Source organism: Peromyscus leucopus, chromosome 14 (assembly GCF_004664715.2).
Source record: "Peromyscus leucopus breed LL Stock chromosome 14, UCI_PerLeu_2.1, whole genome shotgun sequence".
In the NCBI taxonomy this organism is placed as follows: domain Eukaryota; kingdom Metazoa; phylum Chordata; class Mammalia; order Rodentia; family Cricetidae; genus Peromyscus; species Peromyscus leucopus.
In genome coordinates this window covers 79,033,743-79,047,421 of record NC_051075.1, presented here as the reverse complement: position 1 = coordinate 79,047,421, position 13,679 = coordinate 79,033,743, and the positions used below count along the sequence as shown (strand labels likewise).

The window sequence follows — 13,679 nt, the reverse complement described above, 5'->3', positions numbered from 1 at the left end:
GCCTGATTTCTTATACAACTCCGGACGACCTGCCCAGGAATGACACCCTCCCTGTGGGCTGGGCCCATCTACATCAATCATCAATCAAGAAAACACATTATAGACCTGCCTATAGGAAATTGGATGAAGACATTTTCTCTATCAGGAGGAACCAACTCTGGTTCCTTTTCTCAGATGAGTCTAACATGCGTCAAGTTGAAAAAGCAAAAAGGCAACAAACAAACAAAAACAACCGGGAGAGTCCATTTAGTAGAGTAGTAGTAGTTGATTCACTCCTGGGGCCTGCAGACTCCCAACTATGGTTCTTGGCCAGATTTACAAGTACCAACTTTCCTGACGTCCTTAATTCAAACTCTTCATGGCCACATGGAGGTGGAAGAAGTTTGGTTCACGCCCTGGAAGCCAGGGTGGCGGAAGGTGAGCCTCTGTTTCCTTGGTCCCTCTGCCCCCATCACACTCCGACTGACAGCAGTAACAGACTTGGTGCTGGTGAGGTAGCCGGACTGACTGTCCTTGAGGGTGGAGGAGACTGGGTCCGGGTCCCCAGGGTTTTAAGAGCTATGATCCCAAGCCCCTCCTACCCCGTCTCAAGGTCTGTGGTAGACACTTAGGCTTCACTTAGGGCGCTGGGTTTGGTTCCCGCTTAGAAGCCCACTTCTGGCACAGGGAGGCTAAACTGGAAGTCAGAGGTGAGTGCTGAGAGGAAAGGATTGGGGGAAAGGGTAGGAAGTGGGGTGTGAAGCAGTTGTAGGGGGCAATACCCAGGCTGGCTCCTGGATGAGGTAAGGATCGGACCGCAGGCTTGGGAGCAGGCCCACGAAGACAAAGGAAAGTATCAAAGCTGACTCCAGCACTGAACCTACCTCCCAGCATCTGCTAACCCCAGACCCCAGTCCCCAGCACTGCAGAGGCTTAGGGGCCATCTTGCCCCTTTCTTTTACCCTCAAGTCCCATCATTCAAACTACACCCCAAACAGAACCCCGTTCCCCATCTCCACTCTCTCTAGGTCAGTACCTCTAAGACCTCCACTCTTGAAGCAGGCCAGCCAGCTTCCTAACTGGCCACAGGGTGTTAAAAACATACAGGCCATTGCACTCATCTGGAGACTTATGAGAGCGTATCCAGACTGGCCACAGGACACAGGCTCCAAACTGAGCTCACCATGCTCCCTTCGCAGAGCCCCCCGGAACTAAGTACACCCCACCAGCACCTTCCTTCCCCACCTCTCCTCCTCTTCAACTGGAATGCCACAAGGTACCAACTCAAACGCTCCGCTCTACTGGCAGAGCAGCCATCTCCATCACAGGATCTGGTTGTATAATTTTAAGGCACACTTGCAGCATCTAACATCTTCCCCCCTGACAGGAATACAAACTGTGAGGACAGGACCTTATCTATTTTGTGTGAGATTGGGGCACTTGGGCCTAGCTCAAGGCAACTTGTTAACTGAACTGGCTTGCTGGCCCCTGGGAGAGCCAGAGACATTGACAGGTCTAGGGTAGCAGGTTATGATGGGTGGTCTTGGGGTTGGCAGTCTGGGAGACGTCAGTGAGGTTTCTCCCCGGAATATCCGGGGAAAGGGCAAAGGAAGAGGATTTACAATGTGAACAGAATGGAGACATGGCCAATGCTATCCACACACAGGGAGGCCTGTCTCCTTGGGAAAGGGAAGGGTTAGGGCTTGGGATATCTAGGTATGGGCTGCTGAGGGCATGGGAGACGAACATGAAGAGGTAAATTAAAGTTGTGCTCTGAGAGGTCTTACGGGTTTAATCGTGCCTGACCCCAAGTCAGATACGGAGGTTCTAACCTTAATGCACCTCAGAACATGACCGTGACTTCAGACAGAACGCTTGGGAGGAAATTACGGTTAAATAAGGTTCTGTGGATGGGCTCCAATCTAGTTATGACTGGCATCTATAAAAACCGGAGTAACATAGACGGGCGGTGGTGGCGCACGCCTGTAATCCCAGCACTTGGGAGGCAGAGGCAGGCGGATCTCTGTGAGTTCGAGGCCAGCCTGAGCTACAGCGTGAGTTCTAGGAAAGGCGCAAAGCTACACAGAGAAACCCTGTCTTGAAAAACCAAAAAAAAAAAAAGCAAAAAAAAAAAAACAAACAAAAAAAAAAACCGGAGTAACAGAGATGTCAACACACAGGATACTCTAGAGGATGCAGCAAGTGTCAGCTGTCTGCAGACCACAGGGGAGATCCCACCCTGCCTTGGGTTTCATCTTTTAAATTTGATCTTGGACTTGCAGCCTCTAAAACTATTTCTGTCGCCTAAGCTAGTCTACTCTGTATGTGGTATTTTCCCATGGTAACCACAGTAAACTATACATGTCTTAAAATTTTTTAATGTTTATTTTAATATATAGTTTGACTCAACAATCAAACAAAATGTATTTATTGGACTCAAAATTCAAACAAAATGTCATAGCAACCAACTGATAACAGCACAATCAAGGATAAGTTTTGGTGGCAGTATTTTGTCCTGCTATGATGTCATGAGAGTGGCATCCACCTCTGGGATCTTCCTTTGAAATGAACCCCTAACTTCAGCCTAAGCATGAGAAAGACATCTCAACAAGGAGCCTTCCAGAGAACGTGTGTGGGTTAGTTTTTTGTTAACTTGATACAAGCTGGGGTCATCTGGGAAGAACAAATCTCAACTAAGAAAACACCATCAGGTTGGCCTGTGGACCTTTTCTTGATTAACAATTGATGTGGGGGGCCCAGCCCACTGTGGGTGGTCCCTACCCTGGGCAGGTGGTCCTGGGTTGTATAAGAAAGCTGAGCAAGCCTTGGGGAGCCAGCCAGTAAGCAGCTCACTCCTCCATTGTCTCTGCTTCAGCTCCTGCGTCCAGGGTCCTGCTTGAGCACCTGATTTCACTTCCCTTCATGATGGACTACAAGTTTTAAGCAGAAATAAACCCTTGCCTCTCAAGTTGCTTTTGGTCATCATGGTTTTTATCGCAGTAATAGAAAGCTAACAAGGACAGAACACTAGATCAGTACTTCTCAAAACCATTAAAGTCATCAAAAACAAGGAAAACTCTGAGAAACTGTCACAGCCGAGGGGCATCTAAAGAACATGCTGACTAAACAGAAAGTGGTCATTAGGTAAAACCAGAAACCTAGATGGGGAGGTGGTGGCACAAGCTTTTAATCCCAACACTGGGGAGGCAGAGGCAGGCGGATCTCCGAGTTCAAGGCCAGTCTGAGATCAGAGGGAGTTCCAGGGCAGCCAGGGGTACATAGAAAAAACATGCCTCAAAATAAAACAAAAATAAAAACAAAACCCAAACTAGAAACCTGGAAAAATGCTGTAAATTAACAGTAGGATTGTGATATGGGTTCCTCAGTAGTAACAGATGTGCCACAGTTAATTACTAGGCATTAACAAGTAAAGAGGGGCTGGGGAATGACTCAGCGCATAAAGTGCTTGCCTTGTGTCTTAGTTAGGGTCCCTATTGCCATGAAGAGACACCATGACCATGGCAACTCTTCTAGAGGAAAACATTTAATTGAGGTGGCAGCTTACAGTTTCAGAGGTTTAGTCTATTATCATCATGGTGGGGAGCAGGGTGGCTGGGATTATGACAGCATGCAGGCAGACACAGTGCTGGCTACATCTTGATCAGAAGGCAACAGGAAGTGGTTTATCTCACTGAGTCTGGCTTGAGCATATGAGACCTCAAAGCCCACCTCCACAGTGACACACTTCCTCCAACAAGACCACACCCACTCCAACAAAGCCACACCTCCTAATAGTGCCACTCCCTATGGGATTATGGGGGTCAATTACATTCAAACCACCACACCCTGTAAGCACCAGGACTGAATTTGGATCCTAGCACCCATGTAAAAAACTGGCACAGTCCACACACCTGCAATCCCAGTGTTGGGGAGAAAGAGACAGGCAGATCCTTGATGGCCAGCTAGTCTATCAAGATCAGTGAGCTCCAGAGTCAGCCTTGTCTCAAAAAATAAGGCAGAAGAGCAAGGAGACTGCTCAGGAGTTAAGAGCACTGGCTGTTCTTCCAGAGGACCTGGGTTCAATTCCCAGCACCCAAATGATGGCTCACAACCATCTGGAACTCCAGTACCGGGGGTCTTACGCTGTCTTCCGGCCTCCACAGGCACAGGCACACACGTGGTGCACAGACATACATGCAAACAAAACACCCATGTACATAAAATAAAATGTTTAAATAATTAGAAACAATACGATGGAGAGCAACTGAGGCTAACACCCAGCCTCCAGGACTGGATTTCACATGCATGCATACCATGTGCACACACACAAACATGTACACATACACATTCCCTCTATACACTCCCACAGTAAGAATAATAATGATACTTAGAGGAAACTGAGCAGGAAAAGTATACAGAGAGCCACACTTTACAGTGTGTAGGTAAAATTCTGGAGAATTTTTTTTACTTTATGGTGGGATGCGACTTCAGTCGAAACCATATTTCACATTTTGAACTTTGATCTTTTTGTGGACTATTAGTGTTCAGTTCAATACGCCACGGCGATTCTGGGCAGCGGGAGTCGTAACGCTTGTCAGCTGTGCGATCACCTGGGGAAATGGTGCTAGTGTGGATGACTGCGAAGATGACAGGCCACAGGGGTCACTGCATCGTCCACAAACGGCGCTTTCCACGTAGACACGCTCACTGGAATACAATCCCGCGGAGTGGAGGAGCGGCTGCAAAGGGGGCTGTAAATATCTATTTAAAAAACAAAACACACACAACAGAACGACACCTAATAGTGAAAAGTCTTACTGTGACTTGCATCTGTCCCTGGGGCACCCAGGTCCCGTCCCCACCTGTGGAACCCTCCCAGAAATTCATTATACGAATGTATAACCATAATGCCTGCATTTTCCCATCAGTGCGATTCTGGTAGAACTCTGGTGTAGATGATGGGAGAGACTGAGGGGTTCGTGGTGAATTTCTGTGCCTGTGTTCCAGGAGCTGTTGGAAATGGTTGGGGCTTGGAGGGAGTTAAAGCCTGTGGGGGGAGCAATTATAAACTTCTTTGTTGAGGTACAAGGAGATGGGGTCTGTTGCTAGTGTGACCTGTGACCTGAGGATTGGAGAGGAGCTACTGGCCAGTCTGACTTGGTAAATACTGCCTGGAAGATACAGGAGGCGTCACTGCAGAGGCCAAAGGCCATTCTGTGCCCATGGGCCCTGCAGATAAGCATGAGGGGCTTGAGAGATGGCTCAGAGGTTAAGAGTACTTGCTGCTTTTCTAGAGGCCAAGAATGTTCCTAGCACTCAAGTTAGGCAGCTCATAACCACCTGTCACTTCAGCTCCAGACATCAGAAGCCTTCAAATGCATGTATGTATAAATCTACACAGACCATATACATAAATAAAACAAAACTTTAGATTTGTTTTTATTTTATGTATATGATGTGCTTTGCTTGCATATATGTCTGGGTACCATGTGTGTGTACCCACCTGAAGAGGACAGAAGAGGGTGTAATTCCCTGGAACTGGAGTTACAGACAGTTGTGGGCCACCATGTGGGTGCTGGAGGTCAAATCTGGGTTCTCTCGAAAGACAGCCAGTGCTCTTGACCACTGAACCATATCTCCAGTTCCCAAAATACATTTTTTTTTTTTTAAAGTAAGACCTGTGGTCAAGATCCTCTTAGGAGAGTGGGTGACATTTCTCTGGACCTGTCTTTCGTTGAGCACAAGTGAGTCAACATCTGTCCCTTCACAACTCATGGACAGTACCTGAGTTGGACAGGGCTGGAAGTCCCCAGAGACGACAGACTCTAACCCCATTTCTGCTTCTGATGGGGAATGCGAGGCCCAGAGAAGGGGCCAAGTTGCCCAAGACCTCACAGGAAGTGGAGCAGAGCTGGAATTGGGGCCCAGGTCTCTTGAAATCTAATCTAGAATCACTCATTCCCAAAACTTCCTCTTCTCTCCAAACCCTGCTCCCAGAAAGGATGTGTCACTGGCCATTCATGGTCCACATGAATTAAGTCTTAAAACCCTGGGGACATTCATACACTGAACCTGCTTGCTAACGATAACGTAACTACAGAATTCACAGGGCAGCTGGCACATGCCACAAACATTTCATACATCACACCTGAGCTCCCCCAGAGAGGTACTATTATCTTACCATATCCTATGACAGCGATGTGCTTGCCTAAGATCACACAGCGAGGGTGTGTCAGGCGCGGTGTTGAACCAAGTCTGTTCAACTGGAAAGTCCACGCTCTCCATCACTAACCCCCGTGGCCTCTTAAGCACAGGCGTGGCTGCCCACGAAGGGGGCTGGTGTAACTCTGGCCTCCTCCCTCGCTCTGCCCCCACTTAGCAGCAGCCTCCCGCCACCCAGGGAACCAGACAGGCTACACACCGTCCCTGACCAGCATCTGCTGCCCTCTCCAGGGGCTGGGTACTTCCCAAGGTGATCTACCCCTTCTGCGTCTGGGGTCACCCACCAGTCTTCATGTTTCTGGAAGCTCATGGAAGTCTAAGTCCGGTGCAGCTCATCAGCCGCTGTGTCTCATCTGTCAGAGTGCAGGCGAATGGCACAACGTGGGGCTCTCAGCAAGGGTGCCTGCCTACCCGGCAGCCTCTGCTGAGGGTCTGCCCTGGCGTCTGTCACTCCGGCTCCCAGGCTGGAGGCCGAAGTGACACGGGAGACAGCGTTCTAAGGGCAGACCTGGACCCTGCAGATACAGACTGGACCCTGCCCTGGGACGTTCCAGCGGGATCTCCGAGGACACCGACACAGGTGGGCACGGGCCCTCGGGGCGCGGACCTGTGTGCTGTGCCCCGGAAGACCGGAGTGGCTCAGGCTGCGGTGGGCGCGGGGGCCCATGGCGTGGAGCGGTATGTGGTCTGCTGATGTAGACGGGGCCCCCTGCGCCCGCCTCAGAGGCTCCGGCTTGCAGCCTTACGGGGCGCTCGTCACCCCGGGGGGCGTGCTACAGTCAGAGGTCGGGCGGCCGGCTCGCCGCTGGCCTCCCGAGCTCAGGTTCGAGTCCCCGCCGGTGGCGACTCTGCGAGGCCCCGCCTGCCTTTCCCTCTCTGCCCTTCCTTTTCTGTTCGTCCGAGGTGACCCTGAGCCGAAGTCCCGCCGTCTCGGGGTTCCAGGGTCCCTCGGCGCCCCAACGCCCACTTGGCCGACTCGCAGGAGAGGGGGCGGGGCCGGCGTCCGCAGCGCGCGCCCCTCCCCCGCCGCCTGGAGCGCGGACGCGCACGAGCGCGCTCTCACCTGGCCGCGGAGGAGGCGCCCCGCCCCCTCATCGCGCCCCCCCCTCCACAGGACCAATCAGAGGTGGCGTAGGCGGAGGGGGGGCGACGCGCGGGGCGGGGCCTACGCAGCCTGCAGGGTGAGCCGAGCGGGTGGCGGAAGGCGGCCGGCTTCGGCAGAGGCGGCGGCGGCGGCTGAGGGACGGCGACGCGGCACGCGGGGCGGCGCGACAGGACGGGCGAGGGCTGCGCGGCTGTCCGCAGCCGCCGCCTCGCCGCAGCCGGGCCGCAGGGCGCCGCAGCGGGTGCGCGGCCTGTGAGGCGGCCGGAGCGGCGTCCTGTCAGGCGGCGAGGGCGCAGCGGACGGCGCCGCGATGATGCCGGTGGGTGCGGGCGGCGGCGGCGGCGGCGCCGCGTTCCCCGGCCCCCGCGCGAGGCGGGCTGGTCAGGGAGGAAGCGACGGGCGGGCGCGCAGGGCGGGCAGGCCGAGGGGCAGGTGGGGGCGGCGGCTGTCAGCGAGCGGGCGAGCGTGGGCGGGGTCGCGGGACCCGGTGCGCGGCCTCGGCAGAGCTGCGGGCTGCGCGGGGCTGCGGCCGGCGTGTTGGCCACCCCCCGTCCCCCCGGCGAGCCACCCGTGCCTCGATTTCCTCTTGGCGATTTGGGAGCCCGTGATGACGGCCCCCGGGTGCGGTGTTCCCACGCTCGGGATCCACGTTTCCCTTTGCACTGGTTGGAACGCACGCCGTGCGTGAATTCAGAGAGCCATCTTAGGAGTCCCCTTGCCCAGGCTTCCCCGTGGGTACATTTGCTCCACCTGGCGTGGTGTCCCTATGACCTGAAGGCTGAGCCGGTTGTGTGTCGCTGGAGCCTTTGTCCTGCTCTCAAGGATGCTTTTGGCCAGGAAGACGCTTTGAGGTTGCCACCCTCCCTGCCTTTTCCTTTACCTGCGACCCAAGGGACGCTGGCTGCTGAATTCTCATTTTTTTTTTTTTTTTAAACAGGCTTTTTGTGGAGTATGTACGTCGCGATTAATGAAAACCTGAGATAGGTTGTACCCAGTAGGACGTACTGTTTTTTGAGTGTCTGTTGAGTAAAATTCTCAAACATAAAGTAACACACAATCTTTTTTGTTGCTCGTTTGTTTTTTGAAGTGCTGGGGATCAAATCTGAGCTTTACGTGGCTAGGCCAGTACTCTACCACTGAGTTTATATGCCCCCACATCCACAAAAAAAAAAAAAAATTAAGTCTACGTGAAAGATCACGTTTCAGAGGGAAGGTATAGTCTCTGCATGCTTACTTGAATACTGTCGTTCTGCTGTGATGCACCCGAGCTCATTAACTTACATACCCCCCTTTCAAATAATTTCCTGTTTCTTGATCATCTGTTCTCCCCTTTTTGAACTGATTCCAACCCCTGGTGTTTGTGGAGTTTTAAGATTTGACCTACTTGATCCTTAAATCCTTTCGTGTTAGGCTTGTTTAATTCTAAACATGTTGTTAAACCATTGCCTTGTAATGGAAAGAACATTAAATGAGCATCAGAAGATCTGGGGTCAAATAATTGTTCTTATACTTTTTTAGCAATGTGACCTTTAAAGAGTTGAGGTCTGAGCCTGAAATCACCTCTAAAATAGGGATTTAAAAAAAAAAAAAAACTGTCAGTATTTGAATCGTGATCCCAAAGATCAACCAGGATGTTTTTCAAAAGTTTTAAGCAGAATGCCGTATTTTTAATATGGCTTTCAGTTTTCAATTTGTAATTTCAATCTCTTCAAGATATACTTGAGCATTTATTTCCTCCTTTTTCTTAATGGCTGAATGTTGAAAAGGTATTGTGGTATTTTGGAAATTTGAAAGCAGTTTCAGCTAAGACTTGGTAGTTATGGTGATAATGTTTTTACACTATAATATTGAAGATTATGAAATATTTGGCAAGTTTTATCATTGTGTGGTGTTTAATTATAAATGCCCTGTTAGGAAACCTGGATTACTTTTTCCATATGTTAGCTAAGACATTTTTACTTCTGTCCAGGTGATTGGAGTTTCCAGTCTATGGTAACATACTCTGTTTTTAAGAAGTTTGTTTAGCCCGGGGATTGAGATATTTATTTTAAAAACTCAAGTAGTGTTTTTTTTAAGCAGATCTTTATTAATTTAACACTGCTTTTGTTTTAAGATACTTTGAGAAACAGATGGTATTTTTCTTAACCTCTCTTTTGTGTCTTTTACTTTTGTATTTCCTTCTTTATGTCTAAAAATATTACTTGTAGGATTGAGTCCTTTCTTTAACACAGGTGAAGATGCTTGTACTTCAATAGAACTTTTAAAAACATACCTTCCTTTCTTGATGCTATCTTACATTATGTATCCAAAGTGGAAATGTGATTTTTCTGGCTTTAGTATATATTTGGTGTCTATTATCATGGTGAATCATCAAAGAAAGATTGGTTCTTATTTTGTGCTTATACAAAGCAGCAGGACTCTTAGATAGAATGTAAAACACATTAGGATCAAATGCAATTTAAAATATCCTACTTAAGGCCAGGCGTGGTGGCACAGGCTTTTAATCCCAGCACTTAGGAGGCAGAGGCAGGTGGATCCCTAGGAGTTTGAGGCCAGCCTGGTCTACAAATCTACAAATGGAGTTCTAGGATAGCTAGGGCTGTTACACAGAGAAACTATGTCTCAGCCGCCCCCCCCCAATAAATGAATAAATAAAATATCCTAGTTATTGTAAAAATTAACAAAACAAAGTATTTCTTTTCATATCTTTTTGTTAACAGATTTTTTTCTGAATTATAATTTTTTAAATTATGTTTATTTGTATGTGTATATGCACAGTATCACCATTAAGTATGCAGATCAGAAAAGAACTTACAGAAGAAGGTTCTCTCCTTCCACCAAGTCAGTCTCTGGGATCAAACTCAGATTGTCATCCACTGAGCCATGTCACTGGTCACCTGAACTATAATTTTAAAAATCCATCCCTAAAAATTGTCACCAATGTGATGATGGTGAGCTTTTTGTTGTTGTTTTTCAGAGAGAGTTTCTCTGTGTAGCCCTGGCTGTTCTCTGTAGATCAGGCTGTCTTCTAACTCAGATCTGCCTGCCTTTGCCTTCCGAGTGACTTTTTCTTTTTTAACTAAACTTTGTGTGAATCCCTTGAAAGCACACATTTACAGCACACTTCGGGTGGACCAGCACATTTCAGGTGTGTTTACTGTCCCATGCAGATAGATACCAGTTTGGGCAGTGCAGATTTGAAACCTGGTAAATGTGCAGTGCTGGTCTGTGGTGACTTTTAACTGATCAGATGCTTTAACACTGCACCGGATCTGAGCTGCTGAAAATTAATGAAGAGTATCTGGCCAAGTTCTCACCTGACAGGTCTTTGTAAAAATCATCTGTCTGCTTATTACATAAACCCAAGACTTTAACCCCAGCACTTGGGAGGTAGAAGCAGAGGCAAGATGATCTCTGTGAGTTCGAGGCCAGCCTGGGCTACTTAGTGAGGTCCAAGACAGCCAGAGCTACATAGAGAGACCCTGTTTCAGAAAATAAAACAAAAATTCTGTTACTTTCTACTTTTTGTGTGTATGTGGTGGTTTTTGTTGTGATGTGAGGTCTTATCATGTAGCCTTGGCTGGCCTAGAACTCATTATGTAGACCTGGCTGGCCTCAAACTCATAGAAATTCACTTGCCCCTGCCTCCCAAGTGTCGGAACTAAAGAGATACACCACTACACCTGGCAACTTCCTACTTTTAAAGTTAAATTTTGAAATTTTCCCTTATAAAAATAGTATTATGTTCCAGTATCACTAATCATTTTTCAGTCAATAAAATACTCTTTAAAATATTTTGTCTAATATATCTCTATCTCCTACTACAGAGATATTTACTCATCCATGTTCATTGTTGCTCTATTCATAATAGCCAGAAATTGGAAACAACCTAGATGTCCATCAACTGATTAATGGATAATGAAAATTTACACAATGGACTAATTTTTAGCTGTTAAGAAAATTGATATTCTGAAATTTGCAGGTAAATGGATGGAGCTAGAAAAAAAAACATACCTAAAGAAGTAACCCTGACCCTAAAAGATAAATACTGTATTTTTTCTCTGGTATCTGGATGTTAGCTTTAATCTTTCAATAAGTGTGTTACAATCCACAGAAGTTAGGTACCTACTGAGGGAGGAGAGGGTCTCCCAGACAAGGGGAAATAGAATATAGTATTATGGAGAGACATGGGGAAACGAGGAGGATTAAGTAGGGAGAGGGAAGGCAGAAAAGAGTAAAGAAGGGAATATGGAGAATGACCACTGACACCAAAGGCCATTTGAAAAACCACATGGAAACCTACCATTCTAGAAGCTTCCTAAAAATACAGACACATATGAAAGTAATCTAAATGGACAGTGCTCCAACTAGACATCTTATGCCACCAAGTAAAACCTCCTGTGCCAGGAGCAGGTTACATTTTGTTTAGTTGTTGGCCAAAGGGACCCCATGGAAACCCCCAAACATCACAGGCTATTGCCAAGGCTGTTGGTTACTCTCCACAATTTGATGGGAAAGCCCTATTGCTGAAAACAACACATCTTAGAACATGGAGAAGTTGAGCTGGTGCCTAACTAGAAGCTTTACTCCGATTGACAAGCATTCCTGGTACTGGAAGGTGCTCTACATGCTACGGAAGAGAAAGGTAATCATCAATATCACATAGCTACAATCCCTGAGACCTACAACAGTGACCTGCCTGCAAGACAGACTAGTGCAGCAGTGGCACAAATGTTAGGAGAGTAACCACCTACTAGGCCCATTCCAGGAGATGAGACCCTTACCTGACGCTGGTAAAGTGGCTAAGAGCCTGAGACTAGATAGGTCGCAGGCCTAGGGGAAAATCTACTATTACTCTGTTAAAGGAACAGCAATATAATGACTTCTAATAACATGCTGCTGTATCCATAGATCAGTGCCTCACTCAGTCCACGTCAGAGAAGCTTCTGTTTGCAGTTGGTGGGAATTAACACACAGTAGGACAGTGTGCAGAGCGAGACAGAGACACTAGTGCACTCACTCCTAAATGGGATGTTCTCACCCAACCCTTCCACTCAGGGCTCAGGCATTCATGTGGAAGAGGAGGCAGAAGGAGGTGAGGGGTGGCACCAAGGAATGGGTGTTTCCTGACACATCAGGGCTGATGCACATACGAAATCACAGAGACTGGCAGCAGACACTAAGACCATGAAGTACAAACCAGTCACAGCATTGAGAGGAGCAAGTGGACACACGGGGCTCTACCCCTAACTAAGAAGCCACTTGCCCTTGATACTCTCTGACAAAGGGAAAATCAGTATTTTACCAGTGGAGGGTCACTGGGTTATATCAACCACACTTCAGGGCAGGTCCCACACTCAGTAGTTAGCCAATACAAAACTTGATGGTGTTTTTGTGGACTTTTTTTTTTTTTTTTTTGTCTTACTGGTCTTTTGCTTGCTCGATTTGGTTTTCATTTTTTTGAGCTAGGGGTGTGTGTGTGTGTGTGTGTGTGTGTGTGTGTGTGTGTGTGTTGAAAGAGAAAAGAACGAAGTTGGGTAGATAGGAAGGTGGGAAGGATTGATATGAGAGGAATTGGAGGAGGGGAAAACATGATCAAAATATATTGTATAAAAAATTCTTTTCAATAAAAAAGAACGATTTCCTATCCCTGTCCCCAAAAAAAGTTTGCCTAAGAAACTGGAGATAGCCGGGTGGTGTTGGCACACACCTTTAATCCCAGCACTCAGGAGGCAGAGGCAGGCAGATCTCTGTGAGTTCGAGGCCAGCCTGGTCTGCAGAGTGACATCCGGGACAGGCACCAAAACTACACAGAGAAGCCCTGCCTCAAAAAAACCGAGAGGGTGGTGGGGAGACAGAGAGAGACACAGAGACACACACAGAGTGGAGAGATGGCTTATCTGGTAAAAGCACTGGCTTTTCTCTAGAGGACCATGTTTGATCCCCAGAACCCAAGTAGAAGCGCCCAACTGTAACTCTAGTTTCAGGAGATCTAACACTTTTTTCAGATCTCTGTGGTTACCAGGCATGCATGTGGTACACAGACATACATTCAGGCAAATACTCACACACATAAATTAGAAACAACAAAACTTTTTTAATGTTTGCCTAAGGGAAAGGGGATATTTAAAGAATACCCTAATATGCAGTAGGGCTTGATAACATAAAGGCCATACCTACACAACTTGAATAGAAATAAGAATTTTTAGTTAAAAATGGAAGCCTTGTTTAGAGCATGGAGTAGATGAAAATGGACTTTGTTGTGTTTGTTGAAAGAGTGACATTTGGGAGCTGGTAAAGCTTTTTAAAGGGATGGAATATACCAAGGGAATGCAACTAAAGCTGCTTTTCCCCTTCCAAAAGGAAGCTAACA

The 13,679-nt window shown here is 47.8% G+C and overlaps 1 protein-coding gene across 4 annotated transcripts in view; it reads left to right on the top strand.

Moving 5' to 3' along the window:
• Positions 1-7,436: 7,436 nt before the first annotated feature.
• The window catches only part of Ppp1r13b (protein phosphatase 1 regulatory subunit 13B), an 86,277-nt gene continuing 80,034 nt past the window's right edge, over positions 7,437-13,679 (top strand). For 2 of the 4 annotated variants that reach the window (XM_037210878.1, XM_028883719.2), the window contains exon 1: positions 7,474-7,625. In XM_037210878.1, the coding sequence (XP_037066773.1) occupies positions 7,617-7,625 (9 nt within the window). In that variant the 5' untranslated portion in view covers positions 7,474-7,616. Of the gene's footprint in view, positions 7,626-13,679 lie in introns of all 4 variants that reach the window. The other 2 variants (XM_028883720.2, XM_037210877.1) reach the window with 2 other exon arrangements.